Source organism: Epinephelus lanceolatus, chromosome 19, assembly GCF_041903045.1.
Source record: "Epinephelus lanceolatus isolate andai-2023 chromosome 19, ASM4190304v1, whole genome shotgun sequence".
In the NCBI taxonomy this organism is placed as follows: Eukaryota; Metazoa; Chordata; class Actinopteri; order Perciformes; family Serranidae; genus Epinephelus; species Epinephelus lanceolatus.
Window position 1 is genome coordinate 26181181 of NC_135752.1, and position 24232 is coordinate 26205412.

At 41.6% G+C, this 24232-nt stretch overlaps 1 protein-coding gene and 1 long non-coding RNA gene across 2 annotated transcripts in view; both read left to right on the forward strand.

Moving 5' to 3' along the window:
- LOC117270085 (uncharacterized) overlaps positions 1–24232 on the forward strand; it is a 30410-nt gene that overhangs the window by 3222 nt on the left and 2956 nt on the right. The window lies entirely within an intron of this gene.
- On the forward strand, positions 1955–24175 carry LOC117270083 (anthrax toxin receptor 2-like). The gene is made up of 17 exons (XM_033647529.2): positions 1955–2256; positions 2803–2874; positions 4585–4656; positions 4839–4920; positions 5223–5327; positions 8392–8460; positions 11218–11298; positions 11392–11452; positions 13933–14028; positions 14954–15023; positions 18059–18137; positions 18421–18516; positions 18720–18770; positions 21320–21412; positions 21516–21689; positions 21797–21877; positions 24014–24175. The coding sequence occupies exons 1-17, from the start codon at positions 2132–2134 to the stop codon at positions 24050–24052; spliced, it is 1446 nt and encodes a 481-aa protein (XP_033503420.2). The 5' UTR covers positions 1955–2131; the 3' UTR covers positions 24053–24175.

Genomic DNA, 24232 nt, shown 5'->3' on the forward strand with positions numbered 1-24232 from the left:
GGCATAAATGTCTTTAATTGTGTCAAAATAAAAGTCCTCCACAATTTCATGTATTTAATGGGAGAGACAAACAGACATATTGTAAATATGTACCCCAAAATCTACACCTATGTTATTTTGACAACCTATGGTATTTTGTAACATAACATGTATTTAATTAAATTACATAATAGGAGTACATTTATGTAATTGCTTTACAAACTACAGTTTAAGGTTTTTTTGTATTTACTTTATTCATAGATAGATAGATGGATAGATGGGTAGGTAGGTAGATAGGTAGTCTCGCTCACCAGACCTTTCTCAAGAAAAGAAAGGTCTGGCTGGGCCGACTCTCACTTTGACATTGGAGAAAAAAACGCCCCGGCTGCTTGTATTTCTTTCAACCAATCACAATCGTTCTGGGCGGTGCCACAGCAACGGTGCGCTTGCAAAAATATTGCCGGGGGGAAACAGGTTTTGGTGCAACACGCCCACAAAAATATCACCTACAGGACGCAAACCATGGCAGAAAAATGGCTACATCCCCGCAAGACCAAACACCGCAAAAGTTAGTAAAGGACGTGTTGAAAACTGCAACCTGAGGTGGTAGGGCAGGACTTCAGTGGCTGATCTATGCAGCGAACTTCCGCCCACTCAGACTAGTAGATAGGTAGTTTGGTTGGTACGTAGGTAGGTAGGTAGGTAGGTAGTTTGGTTGATTGGTTGATTGGTAGGTAGGTAGGTAGGTAGGTAGGTAGTTTGGTTGGTTATTTGATAGGTAGGTAGGTAGTTTGGTTGGTTGGTTGATTGGTTGGTAGGTAGGTAGGTAGGTAGGTAGGTAGGTAGTTTGGCTGGTTGGTTGGTAGGTAGGTAGGTAGGTAGGTAGTTTGGTTGATTGGTAGGTAGGTAGGTAGGTGGGTAGGTAGTTTGGTTGGTTGGTTGATTGGTAGGTAGGTGGGTAGTTTGGTTGGTTGGTTGATTGGTAGGTAGGTAGGTAGGTAGGTAGTTTGGTTGGTTGGTTGATTGGTAGGTAGGTAGGTAGGTAGGTGGGTAGTTTGGTTGGTTGGTTGATTGGTAGGTAGGTAGGTAGGTAGGTAGGTAGTTTGGTTGGTTGGTTGGTTGATTGGTAGGTAGGTAGGTAGGTAGTTTGGTTGGTTGGTTGATTGGTAGGTAGGTAGGTGGGTAGGTAGTTTGGTTGGTTAATTGGTAGGTAGGTGGGTAGTTTGGTTGGTTGGTTGGTTGATTGGTAGGTAGGTAGGTGGGTAGTTTGGTTGGTTGGTTGATTGGTAGGTAGGTAGGTAGGTAGTTTGGTTGGTTTGTTGATTGGTAGGTAGGTGGGTAGTTTGGTTGGTTGGTTGATTGGTAGGTAGGTAGTTTGGTTGGTTGGTTGATTGGTAGGTAGGTAGGTAGGTGGGTAGTTTGGTTAGTTGGTTGATTGGTAGGTAGGTAGGTAGGTAGTTTGGTTGGTTGGTTGGTTGGTTGGTAGGTAGGTAGGTAGGTAGGTAGGTAGGTAGGTAGGTAGTTTGGTTGGTTGGTAGGTCGGTAGATAGATAGATAGATAGATAGATAAAAGTACATATATAGATATACCTGAAAATGTAGACTATACTGTCCAATTAGAATCTGACATTGTAGCATTATACTTTTCTTTATGGTATCTTTACAACATTATTATTGTCTTTTTATTATCCCTCCGTATCTTTATAAACTATTATTATTATTATTATTATTATTATTATTAACAGCTGTTTTAATTTTAGGTGCCATATGCAACTGTCCTTTATCTGCCCAAATGAGAATTGTAAAAAGAAAGTAACATGATGTACAATAATTTATTAAGGATGTAGTGGTAGTATTTTTCTGCACTGATGTTTACAGTTTAATTTGAAGGATCCTGGAGGAAGTCCTGCTCTGTGTGTGTTGCTGCTGTGTGACAGTGGTGTGCAGCAGCTGTAGCAGCCCTGCCCCGTTTATTTCATTATCAGAGTGCTGTCAGAGAACCCACATGTAGCCTACTGTGTTTCCACCCAGCAGTGATTCAACATGTGAACCACCGGGCTGATGCTGTGAAGATGATGACAGACTCACAGTTGCTGATTTTTGGGATTTCATTTTTTAAACAAACACACTGCTGATATGAAACACATGGAATATGGATCTGATATGGATATGTTGCAAAATCCTGCTTTTTCTAAGTGTTTGCGTGAATTCATTGTCGCATGACGGCGAGGACGCCTCTTGTGATGGAGCATTTGATATTTATTTTGTCCTAGACAGGTGAGTGAATACAGTTTGCATTGCATGTGTTTATTTGAGAGAGCCAACAGGGACAGGCCAGTATATTAATTTAATATTTGTTACCTAAGTGCAGAGACAGTCTTGACTCTGTCCTCTCCATGTATGGCTGTGTTTAGTTCCCATGTTCCTCTGCTGCTTCACTGCAGGTTTGGCTGAGTTTACTTTAATATTTTCTGCTCTGAACATCAGTGTTTGATGTGTACACTTGGAGAAAGTTCACTTTTCTCCAGAGGCCCTCTCAGTGTACTTTGTTGTTAATTATTAACAAACCAAGTTCTTGATAGACTCTCCAGCAACAACAGAGTACATCATCTGGTCTCAGTTTATATGCAACAACAGAATATACTGGCAGAAATGCAGAAAATATAAGCCATACAAATATCTGGTTTACCTCATCCATACACCTCCCACTGTATACACCCTTGTTGTCGTCAAGGTCAGGCATGCTTGCTGTTAAATCTTGTTGTTGATGCTTCGTGTGTGGTTGAGTGTTATTTATCACCCTGGTGCTGCCTGTTTTTGCAGGTCAGGCAGTGTGTTTGGACACTGGCATGAGATCTATGGATTTGTGGAGCAGCTCACCAACAGGTTTGTCAGGTAAGCAAAGAGGCTGTTGTGTCTCTCTCTTCTCCTCTCATCCCCTCCTCCTTAGATTTTTGGGATTTTCATACCATAAATAGCCTCAGAAAAATGCAGTAATACAAAACTTTATATAGCTCAGTTCAAAAACAAGTGAAAAAGTGCTTCACAGACATCCAAGCATATGGAATTTGAACTACAGTCATATTTAAAGTGATGAAAAAAAGACTTTTTATACACAGAGGAGTCGTAATAGGTCTTTAAATTATAGTACAAACAGTAGTAGCGAGTAGAAAGTAGGCCACGTCTATTTCGGGCAGCAGACATCATACAAGGCCACCAACTGCTCCAAAACCCCTCTGGGTAACGGGGCAGAGGGTGTGTGTGATATCTTTAGGTTTAATGAGGGGTTGCTAAATATGAGCAGAATCATTCCGCCAGATGTTGAAGGTGGTGCTGACCACAACAGGCAGTCCTTTACCCCTTCACAGCCTGGAGGGTAGAGAGAGGAAGTCACAGTGGCGAGGTTAGGGGTTCAGTTTTCAGTGGGTGAGAAAGGCATCAAGATTGTCCCGTGCTGTCTAGTGATTCGGGATCAGTAACAGCTACCATGGAGGTCAATGTTTACCTTAAAGGTGGGCTTAGGTGGACTATTCCCTCCTCACACATGTAGTTTACCTTTAACTTGATGAAGTGGGTGGCCCAGACTGCTTGATTTGATGTATCCATCCATCCATCCATCCTTCCATCCTTCCATCCATCCAGTACATATGTTGTGTCATGTTTTATTGTGGCGGCTATGGTTTGTCATGTCGTATAATGTCATTAGATTAGATTCAAGTTTACTATCATTGCAAACAGTAAGTACCAGAACAACAAAATACAGATTTAAATAATAATAATGCATTGTCATTGTATGTCATGTTATGTCACTTTCATTGTTATCTTATTTCATGTAATCCTATTGCGATTGATGTTTACATCCTACTGGAAATATATTTTTTGGTCCAATCAAAAGCAAAGTAATACATAAGTGGTGTGGTCAAAACCACCTAAACCGAGACCAAGTCATGACCATGACCAGAGTGTATCGAGACTGAGGCAAGGCCAATACCAAGGCAGGGTGAGACTGAGTTAGGACCAAGACCAAACCAGTTTGACTCCCACACTGCATCACTCATTAACAATAAAATGTGGAACATGCACACCATAGGCACTCCTCAAAAAATGATCTTGAGGATCCCAAATTCCCATAAAAGCACCCAAGATTCCTCTTTATTGTTCTTTATTGTGGTTTGTCATACTGTATATGTGTGTAAGTACTAATGTATCATGAGAAATGTCTTCATAAAATTATCAAAAGGCATTGCAGAAGTCAATTTTATGTGGGAATTTTCTGCTAAGGACCTGGAATTAACATAACCATCTTTATTCAACAGTCATTTTTGTACAGGCAGTTAAGTGATATCCTCACAGTTGTGGTCTTGACCGGTCTTGTTACAAAATCCCAAGTCCTCTTTGTATGAAGCCAAAACAAGACTGAGTACAAATGTGGTCAAGTTCAGGACGAGACCAAGACTAGCACTTACAGGAATCCTCTCTGTTGACACGAGTACCAGACCCACTTATATTTTTTTACCTTAAAAGATACAAACTTGGTTTCAGATTTTACGTGCTTTTATACTGCAGATAAGAATCACAAGCTTGCTGTATGTGTGTGTGTTTCAGTCCCAGGATGAGGGTCTCCTACATCGTCTTTTCAGCCAAAGCGGTCGTAATACTGCCACTAACTGGAGACAGGTACGGTCCTTTATTCTTTGTCCTTCTCTGCCTCACTCCCCTAACCCATCTCCCTCCTCCTCCTCCAAACTGAAAAGCAAACAACCAAACACAGATAACCAGATCACACAGAAACTGGACTCGTATCGGCCTTTATTTTAACTGTGTTGTACTAACTTGTGTTTTGTGATGTGGCTTCACAGGTCTAAAATAGACGATGGTTTGAAGAAGCTGAGCCAAATTAAACCTGCTGGTGAAACTTACATGCATGAGGGCCTGATAGCGGTAGGTACACTCATCCATCAGGAACCATTGTTAACCCACTAAATTTGCTTTTGTAAAAGCTACTCTAAAACATTTGAACAACCAAAAAACTTCAGTGTGTTGTGATCCTTGAACCTTGTCATACTCTACTGATTTATTCTCTTAGATAAAAAAGTAAAGAAGATGATATGTTAAGTAGATATTTCAAGCAGTAGAGGTCTGGCAACACATACAACAGTTTTAGTGTCAGTTTGATTTCAAAGCTACATGTGTGCACAGTGTGTGTGACCTGCACTGAGTGTGTGTCAACATCCACTCCTCAGGTGTCAGAGCAGATGAAGACACAAACTTCGCCCTCATCCACCATCATCATTGTTTTGACTGATGGCAAGCTGGAGGTTTTCCCCTATGAACTCACTGTCCAGGAGGTATTAAACACACACACACTTCACGGATGATAATTATGATGGTTCTTCTTTGTATTTTTTGGATGTGTCTCTGTGTTTTCTTCTCCATTATTGTTTTATCAGTGTGTTTCAATGTTGCACAATCAAAATCAAGGTTGTTTGACACATCCTCACGCTGCTCAAATTACTCTGTTGTTTTACTGAATTACAACACTCAGTGTCAAGAAATAACAGTTTCAAGGGGTGAACTGAGCCAGTTGCTGCTTGGAAAAAGAAAAATATCTAACCTACTAGTATGTTTTGGAAATGGTGAGTTTTAAAGGGACGGTTCATCCCAAAATCCAGAAAAATATATTTTTCCTCTTACCTGTAGTGCTATTTATCAGACTAGATTGTTTTGGTGCAAGTTTCTGAATGCTGGAGATATCAGCCATAAAAGCCCCATTTCCACCAAACACTTTCAGTATGGTACCTTTTGAACCAAAAGTAATGCTTCAGATGTGGTACCTATACCCTAGTGTTTCTGATGCAAACAGTACTCTTAAATGTGGGCAAGGTTGTTGTCACTCACTGCTCCTTCCAGCACTCACTGTATTTCCTCCTTTATCAGTCTGCAACTCGTTTATCGTCCACAGAACGAGGTTATACGCTTTCAGAACAAAATAAAACAGGCTGCAGTGAGAGTCTCTATACATGGGATATTTAAAGGTAGCAGGTGTATGCATTTAGTCCTACTCAGGCAAGCTCAGGTGTTTAGTGTTGCCGTAGCCCACAGGAACAACACTCAACACTTTTTTTTTCTCAGAGTGAGGAAAAGTGAGAGTGAGAGCTGAAATTAATATAAATGCTTGAAGATCCACTCATTACTAAAAGTAATGTCATATAAAAACTAAAGTAACGGTCAAAGTTGTCACAGTGAAATTTAAGGTGTCTTGATGGATTCACGTCGTCAACTTGGCATTGAATAACATTTCAAGTTAAAGTTCCACCTTAAAAGTTGCCGGCAGTAGGCCCAGTGAATTAAAGCTATAGTGCGTAACTTCTGTCGCCTCCCAGCGGATAATGCGTTATTACAACTAATAAGCCGGCGGCACTTCCATGTACACAGAATAACACTCAACACACACTGTGTACACAGAGTAACACTCGCCAGTCGCCACATACCGTGTACACAGAGTAACACTCGCTACACACCCTGTACACAGAGTAACACTTGCTTCACACCGTGTACACAATGCTACACAACGTGGCGAACACCAGGCTGCTAACATTACATTACGTTCATAGCACCATTTCCAAGAAAATAATCAAGTACTAGGTCCAGTACATGTAACAGCAACACATACTACTCATAATATAATTATAAACCAAGTCACTTACTTATCCAACAGCAGCAAGGCAACATCCGTGTCTGCCCTCAGCCCAATTTCTTCCTTCGGGGCTCTCCACCGAGGAAAAGCGACACCAATACAAATCCTTGTTTGCATTCTCCGTCGGTCACTTTCCTTCTTTGCTAATAAACCTTCAGCCGAACGTCCAGGGTTTATCTTTGTGGTAGGATCCACTTCTGAACCGTGTCTTGGCCGCTTCTCCACCATGTTGCTTTCACTTTCTACCTGCGCTCTACCTCTTGCTGTGACACTCTCCGCTCGTCCTCCCCCTCCCTTCTTGTTGTGAGGAAGCATTTCCTGTGCGCCAGTGCGGGAATGTCGCTGGTCGACACGCATACTAAAAATGATATATATTGAAAAATACCGCAAGATGTTAGAGGAGCCGATCGGCTTAATCAGCATTGTGTCATCTCCTCTAGTAGTGGCTTGGGTGAAACGGACATTTACAGACCTGTAGAAGTTACGCACTATAGCTTTAAAGCTGTAGTTGGTAATGTTGGAGAGCTAGCAAGATTTGAAAGCGGCACCTCCTCTAAGCTCCACCCCCTCCTCCCCCTCCCGTCAGTGCTCCGTCCAAAGCCACGGTCCCACAAACTTGGACGCGCATCCTGCAGTAGGAGCCAGCAGGGCAGAGGAGAGGCGAGTAAAATAACAAACCCCCCCTGAAGCAAACATATAATTACCTGTCCAACAGAAAGACAGCAACCTCTGCATTACTTTTCAGGCCCTTCAGCTCCCTCAGTTGTCTCCACCGTTCAAAAGCTGCACTGATGTTGACATCTGGTTTGTCCTCTCGCTTTATCCAATACCTTTTTCGTCGCAGCCTTTTCTGCCTCCGACTTTCTCTTCTCAGCCTGTTTAGCGGGGCGAGCTGTTACAAGTAACGCTGGAAGTGATACTTTTGGCTGCATTTTCTCTGCCATTGTTCAGTAAACTCCTGCTAACTCGGTATTTCTGCTGAGGAGTGTGCTCAATATTTCCGGCAACGGTAACACGTGATAAGTGCACGCAGGGAGGAGGGAGGGAGGGACGGAGGGGGGCTCAGGCAGGATGAGACATGAAGGCATCTGATTGGTTCTTTCCATTTGCACCGAATGGCAGGGATTGGTCAGAGTTTTTACAGGCCTGCAGCTGCCACAGAGGTCGGATTTTTTTCGTTCCTTTTTCTGAACACATTATGTATTGACTACTCTCAGGATGGAAGGACCATTTCACCCAGTATAACAAGAAGTGTTTCTGAACAGGATTACCAACTATAGCTTTAAGTTATTTTTTCTCAGACTCCAGCTGCTTCAAGACGCAGCAAAACATCCTTTCATTTTATAGTTACAGTTTACTAATAAAACTCTCCACAGTATGAACGGTGGTTACATGAGCCTCAAGACCAGCCACAACTCAGCCCTGAGCAGAGTGACCGTCCTCTATTGACCAATCAACAGACTGCAGTGTTCACAGCTCCACCTTTTAGTACCAGATCTGTGTGCTAGGTACCCCAACAGAGGGGGGACCAAAAATGGGGACGGTACGGAACGGTTCCTTTGGTACCATCCACAACTTTTCACAGTGGAAATGGAAATAAAGCGTACCGAACTGAACTTTAACAGTTGCTTCTTTGATGATAACTGATCATAAACTTGGGATCAGTGTGTCAGTAGCAGCACTTGACTCAGGACTTTCACTCTCTGTGTTCCCAGGCTGACAAAGCCCGAGGGTTTGGAGCCAGAGTGTACTGTGTCGGGGTCATGGACTTTGACCAAAAACAGGTAGGAGGACTTAATTTTTTTCTCTCTTTACTCTCACTCATTCGCCTCTGAGAGCCGTGCAGCACTGTGAGAAAGTACACGTCTCTCTGCTGCTCCTGATACTGTTGGTTGTTCAAACACTGAGGTTTTATTTGGCTTTCTGTGTTTTGTGTGTCAGCGTGTGTTAGGTTGTGGTCAGAGCTTCAACGGGCTATTGTTCTTGGCCCAGATTTATTAACACACCTTGACCTCATTGCTTAGTCTGTTTGAGTCCAGCTGAAACCTCCTAAGGATAGAGCGGTGAGCAGCTGGCAGGGATTTATAGTTTGTGGTTCATGCTGCATTTGGTTTATGTAAAAACATGGAATAATTTTTGTAAGGCGGCATGTTTTGAGTTATCATATCCTTGAAGAGACTTTGACTTCTTCCTGTGCAGGTATCAGGTTGTTGAAAGGGAGCACTGTGTTCAGAACAAAGAAGGATGAAAGGATGAAAGCAAAGGCTGAATAAGAATGAGCCCGAATGTCTTCTGCTCACTGTGTTGACACTAGGTCATCCATAATAAAATCGACAGTGCAAAGAGAAGGACTTTAATTACATTTGTTGAGAAATATGATACTACAATATTTCATTTAAAGTGGCAGTCTCCACCCTAAATCATCCCTGCATTAGTGCTGTTTGGTTTGCTGTTGCAGTAGCCTTAATGATATTATTGTGACAGTAATGATCTGTATAACAAGCATTAATAAGCACATCTGAATGGCTTCACAATTGTACAACTCATGACTGGGAAAGTTTTCAGTAGTCCACGGGTGCAGGCGTCCCTCTGCCCGGTTACTGACCGAGTGTATTCTGTGGTCTGAGGAGGAAGTAATTACATCACTCTCTAATTAAATAATGCCAGGCAGGCTTCCTGTTCTGCTATCATTAAAGCAGGAGATGAAAGCTTCAGCCAGCTGTCCAGAGCTTTCATCTCCTAGAAGCAGACCTTCCCTCCCTAAACGCTGCTGAAGCACTGAAGTGAAACAAGGCAGAAGACCTCCCAAAGAGGCAGCGAGAATTAACACCGAAATGTGAAGTTCTTCATATACAGTACAGGCCAAAAGTTTGGACACACCTTCTCATTCAATGCGTTTTATTTATTTTCATGACTATTTACATTGTAGATTCTCACTGAAGGCATCAAAACTATGAATGAACACATGTGGAGTTATGTACTTAACAAAAAAAGGTGAAATAACTGAAAACATGTTTTATATTCTAGTTTCTTCAAAATAGCCACCCTTTGCTCTGATTACTGCTTTGCACACTCTTGGCATTCTCTCCATGAGCTTCAAGAGGTAGTCACCTGAAATGGTTTTCCAACAGTCTTGAAGGAGTTCCCAGAGGTGTTTAGCACTTGTTGGCCCCTTTGCCTTCACTCTGCGGTCCAGCTCACCCCAAACCATCTCGATTGGGTTCAGGTCCGGTGACTGTGGAGGCCAGGTCATCTGCCGCAGCACTCCATCACTCTCCTTCTTGGTCAAATAGCCCTTACACAGCCTGGAGGTGTGTTTGGGGTCATTGTCCTGTTGAAAAATAAATGATCGTCCAACTAAACGCAAACCGGATGGGATGGCATGTCGCTGCAGGATGCTGTGGTAGCCATGCTAGTTCAGTGTGCCTTCAATTTTGAATAAATCCCCAACAGTGTCACCAGCAAAACACCCCCACACCATCACACCTCCTCCTCCATGCTTCACAGTGGGAACCAGGCATGTGGAATCCATCCGTTCACCTTTTCTGCGTCTCACAAAGACACGGCGGTTGGAACCAAAGATCTCAAATTTGGACTCATCAGACCAAAGCACAGATTTCCACTGGTCTAATGTCCATTCCTTGTGTTTCTTGGCCCAAACAAATCTCTTCTGCTTGTTGCCTCTCCTTAGCAGTGGTTTCCTAGCAGCTATTTGACCATGAAGGCCTGATTCGCGTAGTCTCCTCTTAACAGTTGTTCTAGAGATGGGTCTGCTGCTAGAACTCTGTGTGGCATTCATCTGGTCTCTGATCTGAGCTGCTGTTAACTTGCCATTTCTGAGGCTGGTGACTCGGATGAACTTATCCTCAGAAGCAGAGGTGACTCTTGGTCTTCCTTTCCTGGGTCGGTCCTCATGTGTGCCAGTTTCGTTGTAGCGCTTGATGGTTTTTGCGACTCCACTTGGGGACACATTTAAAGTTTTTGCAATTTTCCGGACTGACTGACCTTCATTTCTTAAAGTAATGATGGCCACTTGTTTTTCTTTAGTTAGCTGATTGGTTCTTGCCATAATATGAATTTTAACAGTTGTCCAATAGGGCTGTCGGCTGTGTATTAACCTGACTTCTGCACAACACAACTGATGGTCCCAACCCCATTGATAAAGCAAGAAATTCCACTAATTAACCCTGATAAGGCACACCTGTGAAGTGGAAACCATTTCAGGTGACTACCTCTTGAAGCTCATGGAGAGAATGCCAAGAGTGTGCAAAGCAGTAATCAGAGCAAAGGGTGGCTATTTTGAAGAAACTAGAATATAAAACATGTTTTCAGTTATTTCACCTTTTTTTGTTAAGTACATAACTCCACATGTGTTCATTCATAGTTTTGATGCCTTCAGTGAGAATCTACAATGTAAATAGTCATGAAAATAAAGAAAACGCATTGAATGAGAAGGTGTGTCCAAACTTTTGGCCTGTACTGTATAAGCTCTTAAAATTAAATGATTTTGAAGAAGGGTAAACTTTTCATTTTTGTCTCAGCTTGCTGACATAGCAGATGGCACAGAACAAGTCTTCCCAGTGCTGTCCGGGTTTCATGCCCTCAAAGACATCGTCAACTCGGTGAGGTCACGTCACATGTAACAAAAACATTAACAGGCACACAGTGTGAGAGTGACATCACACTTACAACCTGAGTCTGTATCTTCCACACAGATCCTGAAGCAGACATGTGCAGATGTTTTCACAATAGAGCCGTCGAGTGTTTGTGTGAATGGTAAGTTGTAATGTTTGAATATAATAATGCAGCAAAAAATATGATGTAAATAAGTTATATTACTATGTAAAATGCATTTAGCCACACTAGCAGTGTGTCTCCACAGCAGTGATGGAAATGCAGTGGTGGAATGTAACCAAGTACATTCACTCAAGCACAGTACTCTTTTGAGGTAACTGTACTTGAGTATTTCCATTTTCTATTAATATTTAATTCTACTCCACTAAATTTCAGATGGAAATATTGTACTGTATACTCCATTCAATTTATCTGACAGCTTTAGTTATGAGTTACTTTTCAGATTCTGATAATACAAAATGGGTTAAGAGAAGACTATTTATTTTTGTAGTGGGAAAAATATAAAAAGTAAATAAAGTAGTTAAAATTAGCACCACTTTTACCATTATGTAACATTTAAGTGTATTAATATTAGTATTGGGCTACTACTCTTCTGAAAAGGGCCACTCTGCATAATGAGTACTTTTACTTTTGGTACTTTAAGTATATTTTGATGCCAGTACCTTTATAGAATAACTTGGGTAAAATTTTAAATGCAGGCACTTTTACTTGTAAAGGGGTATTTCTACACTGTGGGATTGTCACTGAGTACATCCTTCAGCATTGTGGAAACACTCATGGTCCCCGCAGGATGAAGCCTAATGCCTTTGGTGCTCCCTTGACTTCCTATTGTCACTATGAGGTTGACAGTGATGGCTATTTAGTGCCATCATCAGGTGGACAATTAGATTTGTCCATTAAATTGGTTAATGACCAGCTACCTGCAAAACTAATGACAGTCCGATCAGCCTCAGCTGTACATTTTGTTGAATGTTAATTAGTAAATGTTATGCATGCTAACAAGCAGGGGCGATTCTAGGAACAGAGGTTTAGGGGTGCTGAGCACCCAGAGAGCTGCCTGGCCAGGCAAGATAAATTTCACCGTTTTGTACATTTTAACGCAATTTCATTCCCACATTTGTGAAAGAAAAACACTTTTTGGGAAAGTCTGTGACTAAACCATCAAATCTGATGAAGGTTATTTAAATCCTGAGCCACAGCAAAAGAGGAATGGATTGGAATCATAAAAGAAACATACCGTAACCCTAATTTCTGGGGGAAGACAACTCATTTTGATACAGCAGCTCCTCAACATTCACATAAACAGTATGCATGTTTCTGGAGTAAACCAGCCCCCTATAGTGAGCACCTTGGCTTTAATATTAACACATGCACATGACACAACAGCTAGCTTTTCTCGTTCCAGTTCAAACAGAGGACAGTGGTACTGACCACCTGTAACGTTTCCTAGCTAGAAAAAATGTCAGCTAACTCCTACCTAACAACATAAACAGTGACCTACGATTAAATGCAGCGGGGGGGGGGGGGGGGGGGGGGGGGGACGGACGGACGGACGGACGGACGACGACGACACTTTTCTAGCTTGTTAAAAAAGGACATACAGTAAAAAAATAAAATAAAAAATAAAAAAATCTCTCAAATTTTAGGGGTGCTGGGATTCAGTTTAGGGGTGCTTCAGCCCCCCCAAAAAATGGGCTAGAAATGCCTATGCTAACAAGCTAAACTGAGGTAGTGAACATGGTAAACATTTTACCCAACATGAGCATGTTAGCATTGTGAGCATTTTAACATGCTAATGTAAACTGCTCTAGACTCTTTATGTTATTGACTTTAATTGGCCCAGTCATCACTTTTGCTGTTTAAAGGTATATTTTGCAGGGTATACTTTGCTGGTTACTGTTACAGCAAAAGTGAAAGTGAAAGCCAACCCCAGATTCACTCTTTTTTGCTATAATTTTAATTTTGTGGCATTATGTCTGCGATATTTGTAGTTTCTCTACCGTGGTAAAAGGGCTTGACCTTACCTTTGGGCTGTGTGCAGGAACTTCCTGAACACAGCAAACTAAGAATAAAATAAGCAAATACAGGCAGAGGGCAAAGTCTCTGCAGATAAAAACACCACCACCACACTTCTAGTGGGTTGTAAGTGATGATTTAGAGGGATTGCTTTTGTATGAGACTATACACTGAACTAGCTAACAAATTATTTATACACTCACATGCTCTCAAATTTAGAGATTTGGTGGGTTTTAAAACTGCACAATTAATGTATAAAGTAAACAAATAAGATGCTCCTAGACTGTAGCCACAAGTTGGGGTCAGTGTGAAGTAAGAGGAGCTTGTATGTTAACAAAAACTAAGATTAGAACAAATGCAAAACAGATATATAACAGTTAAATTAGTTAATTTGTGGAATAGTTTTAAAAAGAATACTTCATATATTCAATATATATTTTTCTTGTGTGTATTTGAGTTGTATAAAGACGAAAACGACCAATATAAACTGAACTAAACTCAACTGAACATTGTTTCAGGGCGGATCCCGCATAGTAAAGCTTTAATGATTGCTGTTTTTATGTGATGCTATGTCACTGTTGTGTCATGTGTCTGATGTTTCTTAGAGTCTTTCAACGTGGTGCTGAGGGGCAGCGGCTTCAGTGGATCCAAGAGGACAGAAAACATACTCTGCTCCCTCACTGTCGATCAAAACAGATACGGTCAGTGAATGCCACACACTCAACACACTCATGTCCTACACAGTTGTGCTCAGCAGTCAGCTGATACAGCTGGCCTTTGGATGCTAACGCTAAGGATGCACCTATTTTAAATGTTTACTTACCAATGAAGCTAAAACGTGTGCCCCTTTTACTGCAACACACTTTCAGATATTGTTTATTGTTTATTTGGATCCCTATTAGTTGTTACCAAGGCAACAGCTACTCTTCCTGGGGTCCATGTTACGATCATAATGAACAACATAATCTGATAACAACATCTATGAAGTGAAATGCGATACGATGTGCAGATGTCTGTGCGGCAGTGGAAAGTCAGAGTCACGACGACCAGGAACAAACAGTGGCTGCTTTTTATTACTTCAGCCGGAGAACAGAGGACGCATTATGAGACAGAGCAGAGGGAGCGAGGACATGCTCTCTGTCCCGTTAGACTATTAACAGATCGACATCCTCTGAGAGGACATGAAGGGATAACCCATGACTGTGCCTGAACTTCCTCTTCTTCTTCAAACCAGCTTGTTTTATCCGTGTTTATCTTCATATGTGTCACTTTAACGTTTTTATTCAGGCTGTGTAATGTGTCTTATGGGGGAAAATGCACACACGAAAAAATCTGAACATATATTGCAATTAAAAATACTTGCATAATTGTGTGAAATTAGATCATCCATCCATGAGCGATTGTCTTTAAGAAGTCAAAAACCAGTGTGTCAGAGTGCACAAGGAGGCTAAAATTGTTTTGCAAGTGAACGTGATGCTTTTTTGTTTCCTTTAACAACTAAATTATTAGTAACTTGTGTGTATTTTTTTCTGTCTGTCAAAAACATCTGTGATGTTTTTGTCCAAAAATCCTTCCTTTACAGGCGATAACACCTCTCACAGTTTGTTTATCTCTGTTTCTTCTCAGACCAGAAGCCAAAAGTAGTCAGAGACGGCTATCTGCTCTGTCCAGCTCCTGTTCTGCACGAGGTCGGACAGTAAGTCAACACACACGCACACACACAACGTGCTCATAACAGTGTGGAGCTGTAAACAAGCTGCAAGTCTTGATGTCAGCACAAGGGCAAAAAAACAATTAAAAAATGTTATAAATTTTGTATAAATTTTTGTACAGTCACAGTTTAGCATTCTGGTCCTTGTTATGTAAATATAATGGCATATTGTTGCAGTTGCCCGCAAAATAAAACAGTAGCCACAAGAATTTCTTAATCCACAGCTGAGAAACCACGCTCGTGTTTGAACACAGAGAATAGTCGTCCTCTCCGTCCTTGTTTTTCTCTTTCTTCTTCCTTTGTTGCGCAGTAAAACCCTTGTGATTAAAGTTAGTTATCGCCAACGGCTGTGAGTTTGTTAAGTAATACTTGTAAATATCAGTCATGAGCATCTCCGTGCCTCATTAACCTTTTCTCTCACCGGCAAGCCAATACCAAGCCTGTGTTTACCTTAAATAGAAGAAGAGATTAATTTTTGTGTAAGAAAAGTCCAGTTCGGGGAAGTAATTCGGCATGACATCACTTTATAGCATCACTAAGAAAACATTTCTCTGACAACAAAGGCTCGCCCCAGGCCCATAAAGAAAAAGCATCATCAACTAATGTGAGGAAACATTTCACAATGCTGATGAATAATTAAGGCCTCCTTTGCAGTCATGTGAAAGGAATACTGACATGTTGAATGGCTTTTCTGTAAGCCAAATTTATCAGTTTCAATCACCAGGCCTGTGCAAAAACAAGAGGTTGAAATTAGAAAGTCAAAATCTGCCGCGTGTGTAGCAGAGAGAGACACAAGAACAATGTTTACAGTAGAACTATCAGCAGCTCAAAGTGTTGGATGAACTGAAGCCAGTCTGACCAGAATATCTCTGTGGCATTTAGAGAGTGAGCCAAAGCTACATTTACTTCACCAGCTTCAAACAGCACCCTCTCTCTCCCCCCACTCTCTATCTGTCCCCCGTCGCCTCTCACTTTCCATCATGCCTCACCCACTCTAACACTCCCTCCTCACTGAACCACTCAGGCATAGTTGGATCATTTCTCAGGGACAAAGCTCGGTTGAGTCCAAGTCTTAAAAACTTGAAGCAAACAATAACTAAAATGGCAAAACAAGGAAGTCTGGTTTTAAAAATGATAAGAATATGAATGGCAAAGACTTCCTTTTCCAATGAGTCAATGTTCTTGGCACTGATGGTGTAAGAGGGTCAACGGGGAATCTGACAAGGTTACCAAGAAACACAGCTATGTGGCAGTGCTTCTCACACTTTGTGGCTGTTAACCATTTAAAGGGACAGTCCACCCCAGAATCAAATATATATATATTTGCTCTTACCCGTAGTGCTGTTTATCAATCTAGATTGTTTTGGTGTGAGTTGCCGATTGTTGGAGGTACTGGCTGTAGAAATGTCTATATAATGGAACCACATGGCACTCAGCTTGTGGTGCTAAAAGCGCCAAAAGAAAGATTTAAAAAAACTCAACAGCAGTGTCTCTTTCCAGAAATCATGACCTGGATACTCAAAATAATCCACAGATTTATTGTGAGCATGGGCAGATTATGAGACAATGGGCCCCTGAGCACAGACATGCAAAAGGCCCAATACCTCTTCGATATAGGAGCAAGACACACACAGACTTTGTGGTGATTTTGCCTCTTTTTTTGACACATTTTTTGTGTCTTTGTGGTAATTTTGTGAGTGGTGATTTGTGTCATCTTGTGGAAGTTTTGCATCCATGTGTCATTTTGTGTCTCCTGGAGGTAATTTCATTTCAATCAGGAGAGACTAGCTTTTATAGTAAAAAGAATATTTATAACATGTTCACATAAGAACGAAAACCCCATCAAGATGGTATGATATAAGAAGGGTGATGAATCCATAGTCGAATAGGGAACCCCCTGGGGTCTAGATGCTGGTGGTGGTAGAGGCGAAGAAGATGGATAAGTGCTGATGATCTGGATGAGCAGAGGAATGAGCCTTTGTTAAGCTTGTCCTGGACTCCGGATACAATGGCTGGAGGTGAACAAGGTGGAGGAGGGCATGACAGTTCAGCTGACAGCAGCAGAGGAGAGAGCAGCCTTAATTTTTTTGCAGTAGCATCCTGATTGGCTGATAGACATTGTGGCGAAGTTCGATTGGATAACTAGAAGAGCGAACACCCATAGTCAGCTGATTAGAGGAAGCAGTGAGAGTGGGATGGAGAGAATTGTGAATGGATGAGCACAAAGAAAGTCTTCATGATTGATCTCAGGCTGAGCTTCATGTCTTTGTTTTTTTTTGGTCGTTCTGTGTTTTTTGGTAGCTATTTTGTGTCTCGAGTTTGAGTCTCTTCTTGGTTGGCACGTATTACTTTGAGGGACATTTTGCAGATGGAGGCTGCAAGGGGCCCCGACACCTGGGGCCATGGTTCAGAGCAGTTTATGGAGGAACTATTTTCTTTCAACCAGACTACACCACCACGCAGAAGGAAGTGCATATTTACTCATGTGCTGTAAACATTAGCTAGCTCAGTGGTGCTACGTGAGCTGGTTCCCTCTGTGGTGTGATTGGCAGGTGTAGTGCAGTTGAAAGAAAATAGTTCCTACTTGAAACTGCTCACAACAAGGTCTGTCGATTATCTCGACTAACTGGATCATGATTTCTGGAGAGAGACATTGCTGTTAAGTTTTTCAAATGAATTTTCGGGCGCTTTTAGCACCATCTAGTTCCATTATATACAAGAGAAGGCAGACATCTCTCCAGCCGATATCTCCAGCACTCAGTAACTCACACCAAAACAATCTAGATTCATATATAGTACTACAGGCAAGAGGAAAAACATGTATTTTTGATTTTAGGGTGTTATTTAATAGCAATAAATCATTAAAAATCCATATTTCCCCCATAAACAAACACATGCACCCTCTCACAATGATCCTCACTGTATTTACCTCCATGTTAAAGGCTTAATGAACAGGATTTGCAGCTGGTAGTAGGTGTGCAAGAAGTTTTTCTTCTTCTGATTCTGTCGAATAATTGCAGATCAATTGAAGTGCTGGTTAGCCTGAACAATGGGCAGTCCTACATCTCCAGTCCCATCACCATCTATGCTACAACATGCGTGAGTATCAGTCATGTGGTACCAATACAACACCTTTCATTATAGGTTGCCAGTAATTACAATAAAATCACTACAGTATCAAAACAGCTTTTACCCATCATGCTTCCCGCAATAGCTGAGGAGGAAAGCATGCCTCTTTAAAATGGGAAAATAAGTATCTCAGAGTAAGGACATAGGTATGGCTCTGTCACCGATGTCAGTGTAATGATAACATAAGATACATAACCACATCTCCAGGTGCATGGTGTAATGAGTGTAGCTGATTAGTGTGTGTTTATTGCAGTCCGATGGGACCTGGGTGCTCTGGTTGCTGTTGGCTCTGCTGCTGTTAGTGGCTCTGGCATTATTTTGGTGGTTCTGGCCTCTCTGCTGCACAGTGGTGAGTTTATACAGTCTATGAATGTTGCATGTATATGTCCAACCCTGGCCTCGTGGAAGCACGGACCATAATCCAGTGCTATTGTTATTTATGGATGTAGCCCACAAGTTTAAGTGCTGCAATTTGACCAGGGCTACTGTGGTAACATTTCTACTCTCGTTGTCCATAGGCAGTGTTAAGTGTTTTCATATTGTGTCTTACAGGTGATCAGAAACCCGCCCCCATCTCGCCCACCTCCTCCACCGCCTGTCATTGTGAGTAAACCACATTTCTCTTATGTCACCACAGCAGGTTTCTGACGTTTGGGTTTTACTACATGTTGCCATTTTGGCATTGACTGCAGTGAAGAAGCAGAGTAAGGATTTCTGGCACAACCTCACACATCTGACGAGATCAAACTCCAGCATCAGCAGCTATAAAGAACAACTTTATAGAGAGACCAGTGCGTTTCGGTTTTTAGCCTTCATCGGAGTAGAAGTCACTCCTCGTGTATAAAGATGTTCTCTTGATGTTTGGTACAAACCTAAATTACAAACATACTCCCTCATGAAAAGCAGCCTCAGTGTAGAGCCTCGTGTGAAACACAGTTTAACCAAAATTCAAACGTGCCTAGTTGAGTTCAGGCAGGTTTACGGTCTCCCTGCACAGAGGAGGCTTTGTTTGTCAAGTGGTTTCAGTGAGATCAAAGACAAAGGCCCAGTTTACACCTCGTGTTAACATGCGTCTTGGGTGATCTGATGATGAGTGGACAGCTCAGAGTCTGTCTGTTCACAACTGGCATTAGAATGTGTCTCCACATGCATCTGGAGTAACCGCTTGTGGTCGGATCTCACTTACCTGCTCTACATGCAGGCACGCACAGTCTTTGTTTGCAAAGACCAAATGTGATGTTTTTAACCTGCGGGAAGCAGCAATGCACTTTGTCTGTCTATTGTGCTGGGAAGAAGAAGAAGAAGAAGAAGAAGGAGATGATGATGATGATGATGATGATGATGATGGTGATGAAAAAGATGATGAAGAAAAAGAAGAAGATGATCATGATGATGATGAGTATGATAAGGAGGAAGATGACGATGATGATGAAAAAGATGATGATGATGATGAAGATGATGAAGAAGATGATGATGATGAAGAAGATGATGAAGAAAAAGAAGATGATGATGATCATGATGATGATGAGTATGATAAGGAGGAAGATGATGATGATGATGAAGATGATGAAGAAGAAGAAGATGATGAGTATGATAAGGAGGAAGATGATGATGATGATGATGATGAAGAAGATAAGTATGATGAAGAAGAAGATGATGATGAGTATGATGAAGAAGATGATGATGAGGAAGAAGAAGATGAGAAGGATGATAAGCAGATGATGATGAAGAAGATGATGAAGAAGAAGATAATGATGAAGAATAAGAAGATGATGAAGAAGAGGAAGAAGAAAAAGCAGAAGATGATGATAAGGAAGAAGATGATGATGAAGAAGAAGATGATGATGCTAAGGAAGAAGATGATGATGAGGATGATAAGGAGGAAGATGATGATGATAAGAAAGAACAACAAGATGATGATGATAATGAAGAAGAAGAAGATGATGACGATGAGTATGATGAACAAGAAGAAGATGATGATGAAGATGATGAAGAAGAAAATTACGCTGAAGAAGATGAGGAGGAGGAGGAAGAAGATGATGATAATGAAGAAGAAGATGATAATAAAGAAGAAGAAGGATGATGATGATAATGAAGAAGATGATGATGAAGAAAAAGAAGATGAAGAAGAAGAAGAAGATGATAATGATGATGAAGAAGAAGAAGATGATGATGATGATGATGAAGATGATGATTACGATGATGAATAAGAGCACTTCTCATGAAGGAGAAGAACTTTACAAAGACCTTGACACACTGTTCCTATGTGTCAAGGTCTTTGTCCCTCATCTTCATCAGTCTAAACACATGGGGTCTAATCCTTGGCTTGTTCCAGCAGAACAAACCACCCAAGATGTCTGACTCACTTGTGACACTTCTGTTGTTGTTTTACACTTTCAACTGACAGTCAATTGACATGTAATGATGACATATCTCCGCCTACACAGAGGCGTCAGTGTGGCTGCGGATACATTAGCATACGGACCGCTGAAAGAATGTGGCCATGTGTGGCCTGGGCCACCTCTGAATGTGGTCTGAGTGTTTGGCTCTCAACCCACATTGAAAACACATCGGGTAACATCACAATAGGGTGATTTTCATTGTGCTAACAACCGCCTCATTTCCCTCACACGCGTTTCCCACTCACATCTTAGCTCCACCCAGGTAGGGTGTGAGAAAGATGCGAGGAAGGGAGGTAAGGACGGAGGAGCTGAAGCTGCCAAATGAGAAATCCTTGGTAATTAGAGCTGTCCACTCTTAATCCAATCACCCAAGATGTTAATACCGGGTGTAAACAGGGACAATTTGTGTTTTATTGCCTTTTTATATGATGATGTCAGAGCTACATTTTTTAGCAAATTTGTTCTACATATCTGAGGTTGGATAATCAGAGCTGCATTTCAAGCATTAGGAGGGGAACCATTTCTGTGGTACTCTCAGGGTCTCGTTAGTCCATGTGGGCTGGGCACTTATGTATGTGCACGACACAATATAATAAATGACCTAACTGTCTAAGTAACTGCAGCTGTGTCTGATAGGCTGCAGCAAACACACACGCACCTCTTATGTACTATCATTTAAAAGGTTAATAATATTACACAGGGCAAGCTAACTTCTTTCAAACTTTATTTAAATGTACTTTTGTTTTCCAGGAGGAAGAAGATGTTTCGCCCAAACACAGGTGGCCTACAGTGGACGCTTCGTACTATGGAGGCAGAGGTGCTGGAGGAATCAAACGCATGGAGGTAGATAGAAATACATAATGTAGTTAGGTGTTGACAAACAAACACAGATCATCTGCCAAGAACAAACAGTGTGACATCTGTCATTTGTACATGTGGTCTACAGGTGCGCTGGGGGCAGATGGGGTCCACAGAGGAAGGGTCACGGCTCGAGAAAGCCAAAAATGCTGTGGTCACTATGCCTGAAGGAGCGGATGAGCCCTTCATGCCCCGACCCCCTCCACGCCCTCCTCCAGTCTACACCCCCCCACCACAGTCTAAATGGTACACTCCCATCAAGGTGAGACTCTAACTTTATTAATCTCCACTGACTTTATCACATATGTGCAGATAAATGTTATGTATATCATTCCTTATCTGCATTTTGAACTTGTACTCAAACTTCAGGGGCGTTTTGATGCGTTGCGGGCATTACTGAGGAGACAGTACGACAGAGTGGCGATCATGAGGCCGACACCTCAGGACAAGGTGAGAAACATCTGCAGTGTTTCCCCCCAAAACAATTAAACCCCTTGAATGACAGAAAACACTGCTGTTTATCAATTCAGAATTTGACTGTAGTGCCACCGCCTCATATAAAGGGCAGATGAGGTAGTTTGGCACCAGGAAACATTATCAACAAAACGTTTACTGGAACAAAATGGTAATGAAAGCTGCCGCCTCACAACAGGCTCCCCTCCACCTCAGTGAATGGCACTGGAATCTACCACCTGCCAAGTTAATTAGGGGGTGTACACTGAAATCACACAAAATAATTAACAAACTATTAATGCAAGAGTTACTGTAGTCATCACAGTTTCCCTGTGGGCACCCATACATACCAATGAGCTCACCTTATGTAATACAGTGTCACTTACTGCGGGACTGTCTCACCTATCCTCCTTCATCTTAACAGTGCCCAGCCCCTCACTGCTCTCAGGACATAATGAGGCAAACCTGTTTTCACTATCCCTGATTAAGCAGCTGAGATAGTCCCAGCAACCCAGGCAGAACGACAAAGAACTTCTCCCCACAGATCATAATCCAGTAAACCTATAAAACATACCAAACAAGCTTGTGTCATTTATACAACTTGGTTGATAGTGTATTAAAACCTGAAACATTAGACTAAGCAGACACAAGAAAACACTGTTAATGTTGGGAGCAGGGCCCAGTGGAAAGGTAGAAAGGTAACCTTCTCATAGAGTTGTTTATTCCTGCCAGACTGTCTGCAACTGCCAAGAAATAATAATGTTTTTGCCAGTTAATTTGATTAGAAAATTGATCCACCCTCTTGACTGCACAGTGATTTGATTAAATAATTACAGAAAATAATACAGCCCTGTCTCCCCCCTCTAATTATCTACGCAACAAATAACAGCTCACTGCACACACAGAGTCGTTCTAAATAAATCTAAATATCAACACTTACAGTGTGTCGCCAAACTCAGCTTCAATAGGCCGCAGAACCTCCAGTGTTATAGGATTGTTTTCTTATTACAATGGTTGCTTATTTGATTTTGATGATTTATCGTCATATTTTGTTCCTGTGGTTCTTCTGATGCAGGCACGATGCTCAAACATTAACAAACAAGCTTGCTGTCTCTATTAAGTAGCTATCCATTAGCCACTCCCTCTACAGCAGGAAACAGCACTTCAAAATAAAAGCTCTGTGTCAGAAATTCACTCCACGACCCACTTTAGGACTGTAACCCACCAGTTGGGAACCACTGTTCTAAAACATATTCTTCCTGATGCTAACTGTATTTTGTTGTTTCTGTTTTCGCTTTCTTTTTCACTTATTTCTCCGTGTTGTTGGCTGTAATGCTGCTACATTTCAACCATAGACAGTATATAAAAATGGACAACATGACAGCTACCCAAAAGTGAAGCCAAAACATCGCCCCCTGGTGGCTGGCTGCAAAAGCGATCATAAACCCCACCCCCTCTATGTTAGCGGACAGGAGAGGGGTCAATTAGTGATGGCCTCATGAAGCCTCATGAAGCATTCTCTTTATTTTCTGAGCCCACTAGATGGCACTCTTGGTTTAAAGAGAGAGTCTCAAAGAATGGCAGTTCGGTGTGTTTTAAACCTTTTGTTGAACACAAAGCGCCATCTAGTGTGCTCAGAAAATAAAGAAAATGCTTCATGAGGCTTCATCTGGCCATCACTAGGGTCAACTAAAAGATTGAAGTACACATCAAATAAATTTTTCCCAGTGATGGTTTCTGAAAATGGTAGTCTGACATCATGACTGACAGCTGTTTGTGCCAGTTGATGTGCTCACGATTGGTTGGATGGCATTAACTTGATACTGCAGTAATCACTACTGCACAGACTCTCATTTTAGATGAGGAGCACAAGGAGGCAGCCACTGTATCTGGGATATTTTGGCTTCATTTTTGCACAGTAGGAGGGAGTGGAAATGCATCGACCGTCTTAATATACAGGCGGTGCTTCTCAAAGTCAAGGAGGGATCCTCAAATGACTCACATGGTTTAATTTAACACATAACACATGCATCACCTCTGGTTTGTTTGTGCTATTTTATATCATATTGATTAAAATCTGCTGCTCAGTGTGATCATCATCTGACTGTAGCATCTGTCTTGTGTTGTCTCAAGGGCCGCTGCATTAACTTCACCAGAGTTCAGAGTCACTGATGTTCAAACACGAGGATCAACACTTCACTTTATTCCAGCTTATGGCCAAAGATGACTGAAATGTACACTCAGAGATGATTGTTTGGATTCAATGTCTATTGTAAATAAATGTCTTTACTTATTCCCTGCTGTTTTTATTGCATTTATTAATCTATAACCTTTGTTGTTGTTTGTTTTGGT